The following is a 16,217-nucleotide window of genomic DNA, read 5'->3' on the forward strand; positions in this document are numbered from 1 at the left end:
TTCAGGGGTTAATAACACTGATACCTAAGCCTAAAAAAGAAAGGCTGCTCATTGATAACTGGTGCCCAATTTGTCTTCTTAATAATGACTATAAGATATTAGCCTTACTACTTTTGACACAGTAGAGCATCAGTTCCTCTTCCACTCCCTTGAGAAATTTGGCTTTGGGGATTTTTTCTGTAAGGCTATTAAGACTCTCTATACAAATGGTAACAGCTCTATTAAATTTAAATATGGCACCTCACCTAGATTTGAGTTAAAGAGGAATTAGGCAAGGCTGTCCTATCTCTCCATATCTGTTTTTATTAATCACCCAACTTCTTACAAATTCTTTAAATAATAGTCCTGCACAAGGTATTTCCATAGCTGGTAAATAAATTATTATAAGCCAGCTAGCTGACGATACTACACTTTTTCTGAAAGACGCTAACCAAATTCCCATATTGATCAATGTGATACAATCCTTTTCCAAAGTGTCTGGTCTATATTTTAACATTAATAAATGTGAACTCATGCCTGTCAAAGATTGTGTGACACCTGTTACGGATACAAGTGTGTGTTTCTTTTCTCTCCTTCTCCTCCTCACAGGTGACAATCATCACTCCCCAATCAGTCATCAATCAGTCCCCAATCAGAAGACACCTGTTCCTTTTCCCTCAACCTATCACAGCCCCTTTCCCTTGGTTTAAAAACCCAGTCAGTTGTTTTCTCCCCAGATCAATCTTTGTGTTCATTCTCTCAATCGCTCTCTGTGTCCCCCTCGCTATCGCTGTATTGATCTCTTTTGCTTTTTCAACTACATGTCACATTTGTCCGGTAATCCTGTGAGTATTGTTTTGTTGTTTGACTGTTTGTTTGTTTGATGGGAAAAGGGGGTACCAAGACAAGTCGCCCATGGGCATACATTACCCGTAGGAATACTGTGTCTAAGTACCCTAGTTAGAACTGGGCGGACCACCCTCTGTATTTTTGGTTAGTTAGCTAACTGTTCTTGAAATGGGCTAGTCTAGCTTAGGGGTGTTTTTGGCTTATTGTTTCTTTGCTTGGGTCCAGCTCAGCCCCTTTTCTCTCACCCCTTTACCGTGTGTTTAAAATAAACCTTTTGAGTTTGACGGTAGATTTCAGTTGTCTGTGGTTTTTGGTTCTCACTGTTCTTTATCACTATTATAATTTGCATGATTTATGTTACGGGTCTCGTATCCATCCCCCCCTAGACCGCTGGGCCAAAGGGATTCGTAACACACCTTCATATTATGGTATTCCAGTGAAAGAATAACTTACATAAATTTGGCATAACCATTACTAAGGATCAGAAGTCTAGAGGCTTACTAAATTTTAACCCTGTCACATCCTGACCAGTAAAAGAGGTTATTGTAGTTTGGTCAGGATGTGGCAGGGGTGTGTGTGTTGTTGGGGTTTTTGGGTTGTGTTCTATGTTTTGTATTTCTATGATATAGAAAAACTAGAAAATATGTCTAGTTTATTGTTTTGACCTTCAATTGGAGGCAGCTGTTCCTCATTGCCTCTAATTTAAGGTCCTATTTAGTAGGGGTGTTTTCCCTGGGTTTTTTTGTGGGTAGTTGTTCTTGTATAGCCTAGTAGCCTTACAGGACTGTTTTGTCATTGTTTTTGTATATGTGTTCATTTTTGTTTTCCTTCAATAAAAAAGATGAGTATACATATTCCCGCTGCGTTTTGGTCCAATCCCTACGACACCCGTGACAAACCCTCTTATTAAAAAAAAAATAAACCCCAGATGAAGCTAAATCAATGTCTACAGAGGGACGTATCTTTAAAAGGAAGAGACCTTCAGCCTTGGTTATTTGGAATCTCTAGGCTAACATATGGTGCTCTATCTTTATGGTAAAATAAGCAAGGAGATAGACCAGATGCTTCAACTTTCTGTGGAGAAACCGTACCCATTACATTAGGAAAACTGTTGTAATGAACACTTACGAGTATGGTGGGCAGAATTTTCTGGACTTTACTACCTTAAATAATACTTTTAAGATCAATTGGATAAAACAATTCCTAGGAAGACCCACTTCTATGTGGAATTTTATTCCTCGTCATGTCTTCTCTACTTTTGATGGCCTTAACTTCATGTTGCTTTGCAATTATAATATTGACAAAGTTCCAGTGACACTTCCTGCTTTTCATCGGCAGGTTCTCTTGTCATAGATATTATGTGGAATATTCAGGATATATTGTATATTAAAAAAAAAATACTACTTTGTTTTTAGAATATTGGTTCCGAAATAATATCCTATTGGTGAGACAACTTGTAAATGCAGAAGTTTCTTTTTTAACTTAGTTATAAGGAATTCTTATCACTTTACAAGGTCCCTGTAACACCTAAAAATTTTGCAATTGTTTTAGATGCCATTCCCTCAGGTATTGCTTTATTATTCAGGAATGTGCCAAGACCTGACCCTCAGAGCCTAACTTCCATTCACCCTGTTGACTCATCAGTAGGAAAGATTTGTTTATCTTTTGGTCCATTCAACAACAGAACGATATGAACCTTGCTTCAGCAGGATGTCATGCCTTATTGGACTGGTTTGATTGATAATATTTTTTTGAAAAAAGTTTGGATGTTATCACACAAATACCTACTTATTAACAAAATGAAGGAAGTTTCCTTTAAAATTGTTCATCAATATTATCCTGCCAACCACTATATAAAGAAGTTTAAGGAAAACAAACTCAAATTGTACCTTTTGTAATGACCACCCAGAAACGGTGTTGCATCTTTTTTGGCATTGTATTCATGTAAGGAAACTGTGGCAAGACAGTAGATTTATAATTGAACACATTTATGAAGATTTTACACTATTGTGGAGAGATGTACTGCTTGGATTCTTTACCTCCGATAAAAATAAGCTGACACAATTTTATGTAATTCATTTAATTATTATTTTGGCCAACATTTCCAGTATTTACAAACAAAACACCACATTTTCTTACCTTACAAAAAGAAATTGAACTATATTTTAAGACAATTAAATACTCTACTAACAAAAAAGCTGTTAGAATTATACGTGTATGTATGTCCCTTAAGGTCCTTGTGTAATGTGATATTGTACCCCCTAGCCCAATTGTCCTTTGTATATTATTTATATATACTTGTGTTCCCACATGTACTTCACGTATTGATTTGTTCTTAGTAAAATGTTTTAATAAAAATGAAGTCCCAGAACTAGACAGAGGATGGCTTTTTGGGGACCATGGGATGTTCAGCAGTAAACACTTGAGTTAAGGCCCTATCACTGAGTCAATTTATAAGGTCTGCTTCCGGTTTCCTACCCTTCTCCAGAAGTGTGCACTTCCTTAACATTTCGTTCACCTTAATGCATTGTCAATTTTGTATTGCAATGGCTCGCTGCTATGTAGCTGCAACGGCGCCATCTAATGGAGAAGTAGCAACTACACAGCTTGGCAGTGCACCACACAACATGGACTGTCTCAATGATCTTATTGGCCAGAAACAGAATCCATTTATTAGACCTTCTGATTGGCTGCTCACGGGTAACACGTGTTGTGTTGGGTTTTGTAACTCTCTTTCCGATTGATTACAAAATAAATTGTCTTTTCTACTGGTGCAGGCAAGACCGTATAAAAGGTAAGTCTAGTTTTTAAAGCTAGTTTCAAAAGGCACAAAATAGTTATTTGAAAACGGACTGTTGTGCCATTTGTGGCCATTTGTTTACATGAGGAAATTGAAATGTTACAATTTATCAGTTTTATCTCAATTCGTTTACAATAGAAACTATGTAGGCATAATCGAACCCATACAGAGACATTCAGTAGGCTACTTTTGTTAAAATATTTTTAAAGCCTAGATAGGTAACCTATGCTGGACACAGTGTTTACCCTTAAGTCCATTACATCCCATCAAGATATTGAAAGTAACAGAATTAGAGGACTACCAACTGCCATAAATGTCCAGCCAGGCTACACTACTTCCCCTCACTTCAGACCTACTTCTGACAGCCATGTAAGGACTGAGAGGGAACCACTGGAGCAGAGCTTGAACTAACAATCCTGCCTCCTTGATTCGTTTATTCTTAAGGTAGGTCATTAAACAGGCATGGCTCATACCTGCATTCACTGGTTCCGCAAGGGGCTCCGACTGCACGACAATCCAGCACTTGTGGCTGCATTGCGGGACTGCAAGGAGATCTACCCTGTGTTTGTCCTGGACCCCTATTCCCCCAACAACGTCAACATTGGCATCAACCGATGGAAGTTCCTCATAGGAGCCCTTAAAGACTTGGATTGCAGCCTGAGGAAACTCAATTCTAGGTAGGAATAAAAGGACAACTCTAAAGTATGATGTCCAATGCTATTTCAGTTGCTTAGTGGATATGTTGTGTTGATGGGACTGGGTACTGTTGAAGCAAAACAATATTTTCTTTGGTAATGGATCAATAAAGATGCATGTATTGTTTTGGTTAGTTAATGTAAGGGGTGGATAAAGAAATTAGATATGGTGTCTCTTCTTGGCTGTTTGTTGTGTGGCGATCCCAGATGGATGCCTACTGGTATTCTATTGTTGTGTGCTTCTCAAAAATCCACGGTTAGTGAACTAAAAAGTGTTGGTGGGGTCTCCACTCTCCAGGCTGTTTGTGGTGAGAGGTAAGACAGATGAGGTCTTTCCTAAGCTGTTCCAGAAGTGGAAGGTGACGCGGTTGACGTATGAGTATGACACAGAGCCCTTCAGCCTCCGCCGGGACAAGGAGGTGGGCCGGTTAGCTGAAGAGCACGGAGTAGAAATCATCTACAAAGTCTCCCACACACTCTACAACATAGACAGGTGAGCGATCCTTAACGAGTGTATACTCGGTGCAGAGAAAGCTTATTGCTAACTTAGAAATTGATGAAACACAATCAGAATCAAATGAAATGTGATTATTTTTATATGGAGACAGGCATCTTAGAAAAAAAAATGCATGATGACACTGTCTTAATTGAAAAATGTCTGATTACATAAAATGAACACCATCACTCGAGTTGCAAGACTATCTTGGATGCTGCACTAATGATCTGTATCCCTGCCCTGGCATTCTTGTAGGATAATTGAAGAGAACAACGGGAAGGCTCCCCTGACCTACAATCGGCTGCAGACCCTTGTCAGTAGTATCGGTCCCCCCAAAAGGCCTATCCCCGCTCCAACCTGTGATGACATGAAGGGTAAGACCGAAAGGTCTTTTGGAATGGTTCTCCCATGTGAATATATTTGCTGTTTCCCGATTCTCTACCTTTACGACCTAAGCGTGCACTTGTTCACTTCCCTTCGATTTAAAATGTGTAAGAAATATGGTGGAAACTTCCTCTAGCCCATGCTTAGGCCAAAACCAATCCAACGCTTTTAACTTTCTGAGGAAGAGGGTATCAGGGTTGAAAATTGCAGATTTTGGCACTGATAAGCGACAAGAAGTTGCCCCCATCCTTCCCGCTAATTGTGCAACATTTGCAAATTTGTGTTTGTCTGAGGGAAATGCTGTAACTTTAAGAGGACTCTATGTATTTTGAAAGATGACCTTGAGGATTATATTAAATACCGCTTTGATGTCATACAAGCAAGTCCAAATGTGCACTTCACATTTCCATATCATAAAGCTCATGTCATATACAGTGTCAACTTTTATGATCACTGTTTGATGTATAGTTACAAGATGACATGGTGTCATAGCCTAGTGGCTAGAGCGTTGGACTAGTAACCGAAAGGTTGCAAGATCGAATCCCCGAGCTGACAAGGTAAAATCTGTCGTTCTGCTCCTGAACAAGGCAGTTAACCCACTGTTCCTAGGCCGTCATTGAAAATAAGAAGTTGTTCTTAACTGACTTGCCTAGTTAAAGGAAAAAAAAATAAAAAATACCCTGGGTTGTTCTGAACAGAATGAGCCTGTTTGTCTATTGTGAAGAAAATGTGCTGCGGAACATGCACTCGACTCCTTTCAATGCGCACAAATTCTGATCGGTTTCTCTGAATTTCCTTGTAAAAGCCTAACACTAAGATCATATTTTATAACTTAGCTAGTCATGATGGCATTAGAATAAGCTTTCAAATGATGCCCACCTGACTCAGATTGTGATTTATAATGGGCTGTTTCTGGTTTGCGTAAACAACAGTAATTGTGTGATAGCGGGGATACAGGGTTGTGTTAACTACAAGTATACTTGCTCTAGTTACTCAACGGCACAGCTAGGAGAGCTAAAAAACACACACAAAAACACACCTTTATAGTTGAAGACTACTTTGAGTCATAAAAGTGCATTGAAATAACTTAGGAACTGTTTCCACTTTGGAGAGGTGTGTGGCCACTTGGGGACACCAGTTCATCCTCACTCAAACCTGTGTAATTATTTTTGTTATGTTGCACCTACCCCACATTTTCAAGGAATATTTTTATCATGTTACTGAATGTATCCAGAGTATTTCAGATTTCGTTATCAACAAATGTGGCGGAAAGTACATTAAATGTAAAATGCACATAATCAACAGTGTAATGTTTGGATTCAGTCTTGTATTAGTTCAACTGTTGTGATCAACTTTGGTCTAATAATTTCCCCATGATCTCCAAACTCTTCCCTTTTAATTGCTACCATGCTTATTTTCAGATTTCTTCTGTAAGAAACACATTTTTTAGCCCTATACAGGTAACCCTTTACACTTGTGGGAATTGGCCTAACTTTTCTGCCTTTCTTCCTCACATTCAACTAGATGTAAAGACTCCGTGCTCAGAGAAACATGAGGAAAACTATGGCATCTCCACGTTAGAGAAGTTGTATCAGGATCCAGAGTCTTTGACTGAGGAGCTGTTCCCCGGCGGAGAGCAAGAGGCTCTGCGGAGACTGGACCAACACATGGCGAGAAAGGTACTCATGTCTTTTGGCAGCCTTCTTGATTACTGGTACATGAGCAATGATAAGTGGGTGGAAGATGAAAAAACAATTTCCCTTCTAACACACTGGTCAGTATTAAGACTTAAGGTTCACACACTTATCCCAGACTTTCATGTAAATCATTCATTGATGTAAATGAGGGAGTTGGTAAAATGTAATTCCTTGTTCAAATTTTGTGTCGTCATTTGGTGTCACCCAGGAATGGGTGTGTGGCTTTGAGAAACCACAGACGTCCCCAAACTCCCTGAGCCCCAGCACCACCGTCCTCAGCCCTTATATGACATTTGGCTGCCTGTCAGCACGCACCTTCTGGTGGAGTCTAACCGACGTCTACCAAGGGGTGAGTCTCTTCAAGCCTATCAATCAACTTCCATTGATGGGTAAGTGTTTTGCAGAGTTTGGTCATGCACAAGAATGGGAAGTCATATTGTGGAAAATGGAATGTAATGTCTGACGTCTTACCTGTGTGGGATTTGTAGAAGAAGCATTCCCAGCCTCCCGTCTCACTGCATGGCCAGCTGCTGTGGAGAGAGTTCTTCTACACAGCCGGCCTGGGCATCCCCAACTTTGACAAGATGGAGGGAAACCCGGTGTGTACACAGGTGGACTGGGACAGCAACTTTGAGTATCTGGCTGCATGGGCAGAGGTAGGCCTGTAGAGCTCCTAACACATAGGGCCAGTTTTCCAGTCAGAGATTAAGTCTACTCCTGGACTAAAAAGCAAATAATGGAGATTTTCCAGTGATCATGCTTTTTAATCCAGGGGAATAGGTTCAATCTGTGTCTGGGAACCAGACCATAAACCTCTGAAGAATACAATTTCACTTAATCTGATGCTATAGTAAAGCATGACATTGTTGTTTATCAATCCACTCAATGTGTGCGTGTGTTGCTCTGCAGGCCAGGACTGGTTTCCCCTTCATCGATGCCATCATGACCCAGCTGAGGCAAGAGGGCTGGATCCACCACCTGGCCCGGCACGCCGTGGCCTGCTTCCTGACCAGAGGAGACCTGTGGATCAGCTGGGAGGAGGGCCAGAAGGTATGGACTACCATACCTTGTCATTATGGATTATTGTTATTTATTAACCTCTATGGGATATAACCCCAAGTGGGTTTTAGCTGCATTATTCTTTAGCATGGCTTTAGCCATCACAACTGTACTGCAATAATACAATAAATAATAATTGAACCCCCATTATGTATGCTGTAAATACAAGACATCTGATCATTTAAAATGCTTTTCACTGAGGCAAATACAGTACCTCATAAAAAAAATATCTACTCTTATTGCTGTTTGTACATTTACAATGTTCAAGGTGTGCAATGACATTTAAGAAGATTGATCAACAAGTCTGACCCCTTTATTGACAAGGTCCTCACTGCAGAGCAGGATGATCTAGTTGGGTGTCCCAGCCTAGCCCACCAATCATTGCCATTAGTCAAACATGAACATTAAAGCTGGACTCCTTAATGGTGATACCACCACATCCATTCCATCTTTAAATAATATTCATGTTCATGGATATAATCATTCACTTCCTATTTGGTGACATGAATATGGCCTGGCACTGCAGTAAGTGTAATACATATCCAGCTACTGTTAATTGAAATGTATCACCAAGGGCAACACATTCTTCATCCATCTTTAATTCATTCATCGTTACTGTAGGCCATATGAAATATTGATCATATTGTCCACTGTGGTTGTTGAAAACACAGTGTAATGCAACTAATTATTCCAATAATGAGTTAATGGTATCATTTGTCAATCTATGAAATACAGCATTTCTCTCTTCTGGAGTCTAATTTGCATAGAAGAAAGAAACCACAGTGAGTAGGCCTATGTACTGTACAGTTTATCTACAGTTAGGGCCTGATGTTCTGCTCAAACAAGAGCTTTTCAACAATCATGTATTGCTTACATCATAATTATAATTCATGAAACCTTGCAGAAGTTATCCTGTCTCACTAAGAGAGACGATTTGTGCCTAGTCTGTTACGTTTTAGTACTACCACTCCAACTTTTCAAGCTGGGGACTTTTTTCTCTCGTACCGAGTTGAATGGTTTAATGGATGATCGATTTTTAAACCTGGCTCCTGCCCCATCCATTAATCTCAGCACAACCATCCAACTCAAGTACTCGCTCTTTGTTATGCTCTGTAAGGACAAGGTTATTACAGTGAAATCTTAATATAGAAAACCTTTTAATTTGTTTTAAAGTTCACACTGCCTTCTGAAAGCTTTAACTGTAGTTTTTACTGGCACTCAAATCAAATGTATTTGTCACATACACATGGTTAGCAGGTGTTAATGCAAGTGTAGCGAAATGCTTGTGCTTCTAGTTCCAACCATGCAGTAATATAACCTAACAATTTCACAACTACTTTATACACACAAGTGTAAAGGAATGAATATGAATATGTACAGAAAAATATATAAATGACTGATGGCCGAACGGCATAGGCAAGATGCAGTAGATGGTATAGAGTACAGTATATACATATGAGATGAGTAATGTTGGGTATGAAAACATTATATAAAGTGGCATTATTTAAAGTGGCTAGTGATACATTACATCAAAATGGCAAGATGCAGTAGATGGTATAGAGTACAGTATATACATATGAGATGAATAATGTAGGTTATGAAAACATTATATAAAGTGGCATTGTTTAAAGTGGCTAGTGATACATTTAATTACATCAAGATGGCAAGATGCAGTTGATGGTATAGCGTACAGTATATACATATGAGATGAGTAATGTAGGGTAAGTAAACGCACACATATATAAAATAAAGTGGATAGTGATAAATTGATTACATCAATTTGTCCATTATTAAAGTGGCTGTAGTTGAGTCAGTATGTTGGCAGCAGCCACTCAATGTTAGTGATGGCTGTTTAACAGTCTGATGGCCTTGAGATAGAAGCTGTTTTTCAGTCTCTCGGTCCCCGCTTTGATACACCTGTACTGACCTCACCTTCTGGATGATACCGGGGTGAACACCAGTGGCTCGGGTGGTTGTTGTCCTTGATGATCTTTTTGGCCTTCCTGTGACATCGGGTGGTGTAGGTGTCCTGGAGGGCAGGTAGTTTGCACCCGGTGATGCGTTGTGCAGACCTCACTACACTCTGGAGAGCCTTACGGTTATGGGTAGAGCAGCAACATGTTGCTAGTGTGCGTCTCAAATGGTTTTAACTTTCAATTGATAATTGTCATTTCAACAGTTCATATCATTCTCTAATGATCAACACCAGACAATAAGAGATTGTGGTTGAAGTATTTGGCAGACTTGTTTTGTAGAGTTTGAAACTTACTGTAGGCTATGTATGTTAGGTGTAATTCAGTGACAGCAGTGGCTGGGTAAGCACGGGCCACAAGCCAGATTTACACAAATAAACCTTGAAATCCAAGTTCACCATACAACAAATACAGTGCCTTCAAAAAGTATTCATACCCCTTTACTTTTTCCACAGCCTGAATTTTAAATGGATTAAATATTCTCACCCATCTACACACACTATGCCATAATGATAAATAAAATGTATTTTTTGTTTTTTTTTAACATTTATTTAAAAATCTATACAGATATTTAATTTACATAAGTATTCACACTCCTGAATCAATGCTTTGCAGAAGCACATTTGGCAGCAATTACAGCTGTGACTTTCTAGGTAAGTCTAATAGCTTTGCACACCTGGAATGTGCAACATTGTCCCATTATTCTTACAAAAATTTCAAGCTCTGTCAAGTTGGTTGTTGATCATTGCTAGACAACCCTTTTCAGGTGTTACCATAAATGAAGTAGTCTCCTATTCCCTTGCCTAGCGGTTAAGAGCATTGGCCCAGTAACAATGGTTGCCGGTTCATATCCCAGAGCTGACTAGGATAAAAATCTGTTGATGTGCCCTTGAGCAAGGCACTTAACCCTAATTGCTTCTGTAAATCGCTATGGATAAGAGCATCTGCTAAATGACTAAAATGTAAATAGTGCACAACTTTTGACCAGGGCCCATAGTGCACTATTGACCAGAGCCTATGTTGGGTATAGGGTTCCATTTGGGGCGTAATCCCTATCCATGCTCAACCTTTCCTCATAAGTCTAATGGAAAGCACAATAACCAAATCAAAATGGTAATGTTTGGTAAGGAGTCACAGAATGAGGCTAAATGCTGAGATTAGAGCAACGCAACTCAATACTTGAAAGTGGAGTCCTTTTCTCTCATCCTCTTTTGAATGCATTGATCTGAAAATGTTGGACTCAATAGGCCTGATACAAGGTTGACACAATTTCAGAATATTTAGATGAACTTCAAATTCTGACCACTGTATTATTGAGTTGATTTTCATTGGACCTTGCTTGCCTCTCTCACAGGTATTTGAGGAACTCTTATTGGATGGAGACTGGTCCCTGAATGCTGGGAACTGGCAGTGGCTCTCTGCTAGTACTTTCTTTCACCAGTTCTTCAGGGTCTACTCGCCCATCGCCTTTGGGAAGAAAACTGACAAAAATGGAGACTACATCAAGTAAGAACATTAACCCTTACCAAAGCCAGAATGTTAGATTTATTACCTTGTAATACCATAGCATCCAATTGTTTTGCTGTCACACAAATAAATGTGTTGATCTGAATCCTAAACTGTTAACATAGATATTTTTAAATTACTAAAGAGGCTATAAGCCCTCAGTTCTATAATTGAGGCAAAAATAGCAGCCATCTTGGTCAGGGACAAATCCAAAACCAGTCTAATTGGAATGAATGGGAGTAGAGGCATAGGTGATGAATTTCCTCCTTTTACTTATGCAGAAACATCACATGCCTTTCATTTATCAGAAAGTGTAATGGAATTAGTCACCCTAAAAGTCATAAATAATTTACAGATTTTATACCAACCATAACCCTAAAATATGTAAACAGACCATACATTTTGATTTTTTTGAAAGCTGATACAATATCTGTTAACCACAACCAATCATTAACCTGTGTATTGAAGGAAGGACACCCACCCCCCCTCCCCCATTCAAGTTCTAACCAGTCACAATCATCTGTGTTTTAGGAAATACCTGCCCCACTTGAAGAAGTACCCAGCACAGTACATCTACGAGCCGTGGAAGGCTCCCCGCAGCGTCCAGGAGGCAGCAGGGTGCATCGTAGGTAAGGACTACCCGCGGCCCATAGTGGAGCACGAGGTGATCAGCAAGAAGAACATCCAGAGGATGAAGGCAGCCTACGCCAAGAGGTCCCCACATTCCAGTGAGGAGTCACCCGGCAAGAAGGAGAAAGGTTTGTTTCCCCTAGGTACAGCTATAGGATCAGCTTCCCCTCCCCTAACCATAGGATAACACAGAGCGCCATATTCTGACTTTGGATCTGCATGCTAAAACTTGAATGCAAGTCTCCCATTGATATCAATAAATTATGGATCAAGTCAGAATATCACCCTGAATGCCTTAAATTACTATTTATCGCTAGTACCGACAACTAACGTTACAGTTGATGAAAGGACTACTTGTCGGTATTTAGGACAGGGACTGCAGATTAGCTGTTCCTTGTCCAAATAAACATAATAAATATGTGCTGCTATATCCTTGATGGAATGATTCATTGGAGCTCATTGTTTGCAATTAGGGATGTGACAAATGTACACATTTTCTTAGCACTTAAACTGCCATTTATCTAAATGCAGTCCTGGCTACCTACCCGACGGCACTCCCCTTACTGCTGTCCCCCATTCACTCAGTAACGATGGTATAAATGTAGTTTTAGGTTCTTAGTGCCACTCCATGTCACACTTCTCATCAATATGATGACTCGTTGCAATGTGTTCACAGACGTCCAACTATGGTGTTTGAGAGCAATCGTTGTACAATTTCTCCATCAGGTTTGTGGTGGTTTTTCGACATGGCATCTTGTAGTCTGGTTCTAGCTATGCCATTAGGGTATTGAAGCAGACATCCTCTACCATTGACAATGTCTGCAATTATAGATTTTTTTCACACCTTATCCCACTGCTGCCAGCAACGGGATGGGTCTCATGGTGCCTCCCTTTCAGCATTGCACCAGTACTGCTACTGTAGATCAATTCCACCTCACAAAGCTTGCATTTAATCACCTTCTCATTTAACTAAAGTATTGCCATACTTAGCTGCTGTCGCTTTCATGTCTCACTGCCATTTTTCCAACTAATAAATGACAATTAGGTGCGGAGCGCTTTATCGGTTGCCAATCATTTAGAAAGATGCATGTCATCTATTTACAGTATTGTTGTAGCATTATTTGCAACAAAAATTCTAAATGTTGACGATCCCAAATTAATTTAAAACATCACACCCCTATTTGCTATGGTTTGAATTTATAATAATGGTCTAACTCTTTCTCTTGCTTTTGAAGGTAGAAAACACAAAGCACCATCGGTTGTGGACATGCTGATGGAAGAGAGCCCCAAAGTGTATAGAGTTAATGATATTGTTTTGGAGAAGTGTTCATCTACTTCAATTAGCGCTTGAGTAGAAGCTGCCATGTTACATTTTGTCTATCAGTTTACATGTCACTTATACATTATGACTTTCCATGTATGGGAATTGGTGGGCTTTTCCCCCGGTATGTGCTGAAAATAAAAACTATTTTGCTAAACATTCACAACACGGCAGTCATTTTACATATGAAGGAAATAAATTGCAGTGAAATTTGGCCTGTAAAATAAGCAAAGCACATCACATAGATCAACACACTGAAGAAAACAACCATACATGGGACACAGACCGTGGGGGATGATGGGATATTTGTCAAATCCATCATGATTGTGGTTACTAAAATCTGATTTGGATATCATGCAGTGAAAACAGCCAAATATATTTAGAAGTTGTCCTTTTCAGGTTTACAAAAATGTCTGCTAAATGCTATTTCCCGTTCATATAAGCTGGTAGAATAACTAGCATATAGAAATTGGGGGTGATAGTCATTTAACTGTAATGCAGTTGATTGGTGACGATAACATGAACTGGGGTTGACATCTATACAAGCATAACAAATTTTTACCCCAACAGTGTGAAATACAAACAATAGCCTAAATGTAGGCTAATTTTGGTGGGCGGCAATGAGGTAAATTGATGTGCCATTGCACATAGATTTTGTAATTGAAGCCATGGGTGTCTAAACTAGTTCATTTTACTCTTGATCACAAGTGCTACATTTTTTTATACAAACACATGCGATGCGGTAAAGACGTCAATAGATTGACATCTTTACGGCATCACATGTACAGTTTAAGTCGGAAGTTTACATACACTTATGTTGGAGTCCAAACTAATTTTTCAACCACTCCACAAATTTCTTGTTAACAAACTATAGTTTTGGCAAGTCGGTTAGGACATCTACTTTGTGCATAACACAAGTAATTTTTCCAACAATTGTTTAGACAGATTATTTCACTTATTCACTGTATTACAATTCCAGTGGGTCAGAAGTTTACATACACTAAGTTGACTGTGCCTTTAAGCAGCTTGGAAAATTCCAGAAAATGTCATGGCGTTAGAAGCTTCCGATAAGCGATTTGACATCATTTGAGTCAATTGGAGGTGTACCTGTGGATGTATTTCGAGGCCTACTGTCAATCTCAGTGCCTCTTTGCTTGACATCATGGGAAAATCAAAAGAAATCAGCCAAGACCTCAGAAAACAAATTGTAGACCTCCACAAGTCTGGTTCATCCTTGGGAGCAATTTCCACGTTCATCTGTACAAACAATAGTACCCAAGTATAAACACCGTGGGACCACGCAGCCGACATATCGCTCAGGAAGGAGATGCGTTGTCTCCTAGAGATTAACGTACTTTGGTGCGAAAAGTGCAAATCAATCCCAGAACAACAGCAAAGGACCTTGTGAAGATGCTGGAGAAAACAGGTACAGAATTATCTATATCCACAGTAAAATGATTCCTATATAGACGTAACCTAAATGGCCGCTCAGCAAGGAAGAAGCCACTGCTCCAAAACTGCCATAAAAAAGCCAGACTACGGTTTGCAACTGCACATGGGGACAAAGATCATACTTTTTGGAGAAATGTCCTCTGGTCTGATAAAACAAAAATAGAACTGTTTAGCCATAATGACCATCGTTATGTTTGGAGGAAAAAGGGGAGGGGGTGGCTTGCAAGCCGAAGAACACCATCCCAACCGTGAAGCACAGGGGTGGCAGTATGTGGGGGTGCTTTGCTACAGGAGGGACTGGTGCACTTCATAAAATAGATGGCATCATGAGGAGGGGAATTATGTGGATATATTGAAGCAATATCTCAAGACATCAATCAGGAAGTTAAAGCTTGGTCGCAAATGGGTCTTCCAAATGGACAATGACCCAAAGCATACTTCCAAAGTTGTGGCAAAATGGCTTAAGGACAACAAAGTCAAGGTATTGGAGTGGCCATCACAAAGCCCTGACCTCAATCCTGTAGAACATTTGTGGGCAGAACTGAAAAAGCATGTGCGAGCAAGGAGGCCTACAAACCTGACTCAGTTACACCAGCCCTGTCAGGAGGAATGGGCCAACATTCACCCAACTTATTGTGGGAAGCTTGTGGAAGGCTACCCGAAATGTTTGACCCAAGTTAAAAGGCAACGCTACCAAATACTAATTGAGTGCATGTAAACTTCTGACCCACTGGGAATGTGATGAAAGAAATAAAAGCTGAAGTTACTCTCCTATTATTCTGACATTTCACCTTCTTAAAATAAAAGTGGTGATCCTAACTGACCTAAGACAGGGAATTTTTACAAGGATTAAAATGTCAGGAATTGTGAAAAACTTGTTTAAATGTATTTGGCTAAGGGGTATGTAAACTTCCGACTTCACTTTTTTTTTTTTATACAAATACAGTTGAATGCTTACGTGATCAAGAGTAAAATGACATGTCTAGTTAAAATGGTAAAAAAGGAAAAAAAATAAGCATAATCAAGCCATTCAATACAGGTTTACCATTGCAGGAATGGAAATTACTCCAATATCCAACAAAGCCTTTCTAATTGCGCTAATGCATTGTATGTCAGTACCTTATTCTTTGTACAGTAGGTTAGATATTGGGCATCCTAAATTCCATGTTTGCTGTCAGGGCTCTTTCTTCTGCCCTCATCCCACAAAGTCCCTCACTCGTTCCTGAGATGCATTTCTGACGCATCCCATTTTTTCATTCTTGCGGTTGGAGTTCTGAGCACTCCCAAGCGATGGGTGACTGTTAAAGTGCGAGGCCGCTCCCATGTGGTCTCACCGGTAGACCACTGAATTGAGCTTGTGAAATGTGCGGTTACTC

General features: G+C 39.7%; 1 protein-coding gene across 1 annotated transcript; it reads left to right on the forward strand.

The window, feature by feature from the left end:
• The first annotated feature begins 3,518 nt into the window (after positions 1–3,518).
• cry5 (cryptochrome circadian regulator 5) lies at positions 3,519–13,555 on the forward strand. The gene is made up of 11 exons (XM_014138346.3): positions 3,519–3,622; positions 4,073–4,305; positions 4,622–4,816; positions 5,075–5,193; positions 6,728–6,882; positions 7,109–7,249; positions 7,389–7,556; positions 7,810–7,950; positions 11,287–11,438; positions 11,970–12,196; positions 13,304–13,555. Exons 2-11 carry the CDS (start codon positions 4,091–4,093, stop codon positions 13,417–13,419), a joined length of 1,629 nt encoding a protein of 542 aa, XP_013993821.3. The 5' UTR covers positions 3,519–3,622; positions 4,073–4,090; the 3' UTR covers positions 13,420–13,555.
• Positions 13,556–16,217: the final 2,662 nt, after the last annotated feature.

The sequence above is a fragment of the Salmo salar genome, chromosome 13, assembly GCF_965601325.2.
Source record: "Salmo salar chromosome 13, fSalSal1, whole genome shotgun sequence".
Taxonomy (NCBI): domain Eukaryota; kingdom Metazoa; phylum Chordata; class Actinopteri; order Salmoniformes; family Salmonidae; genus Salmo; species Salmo salar.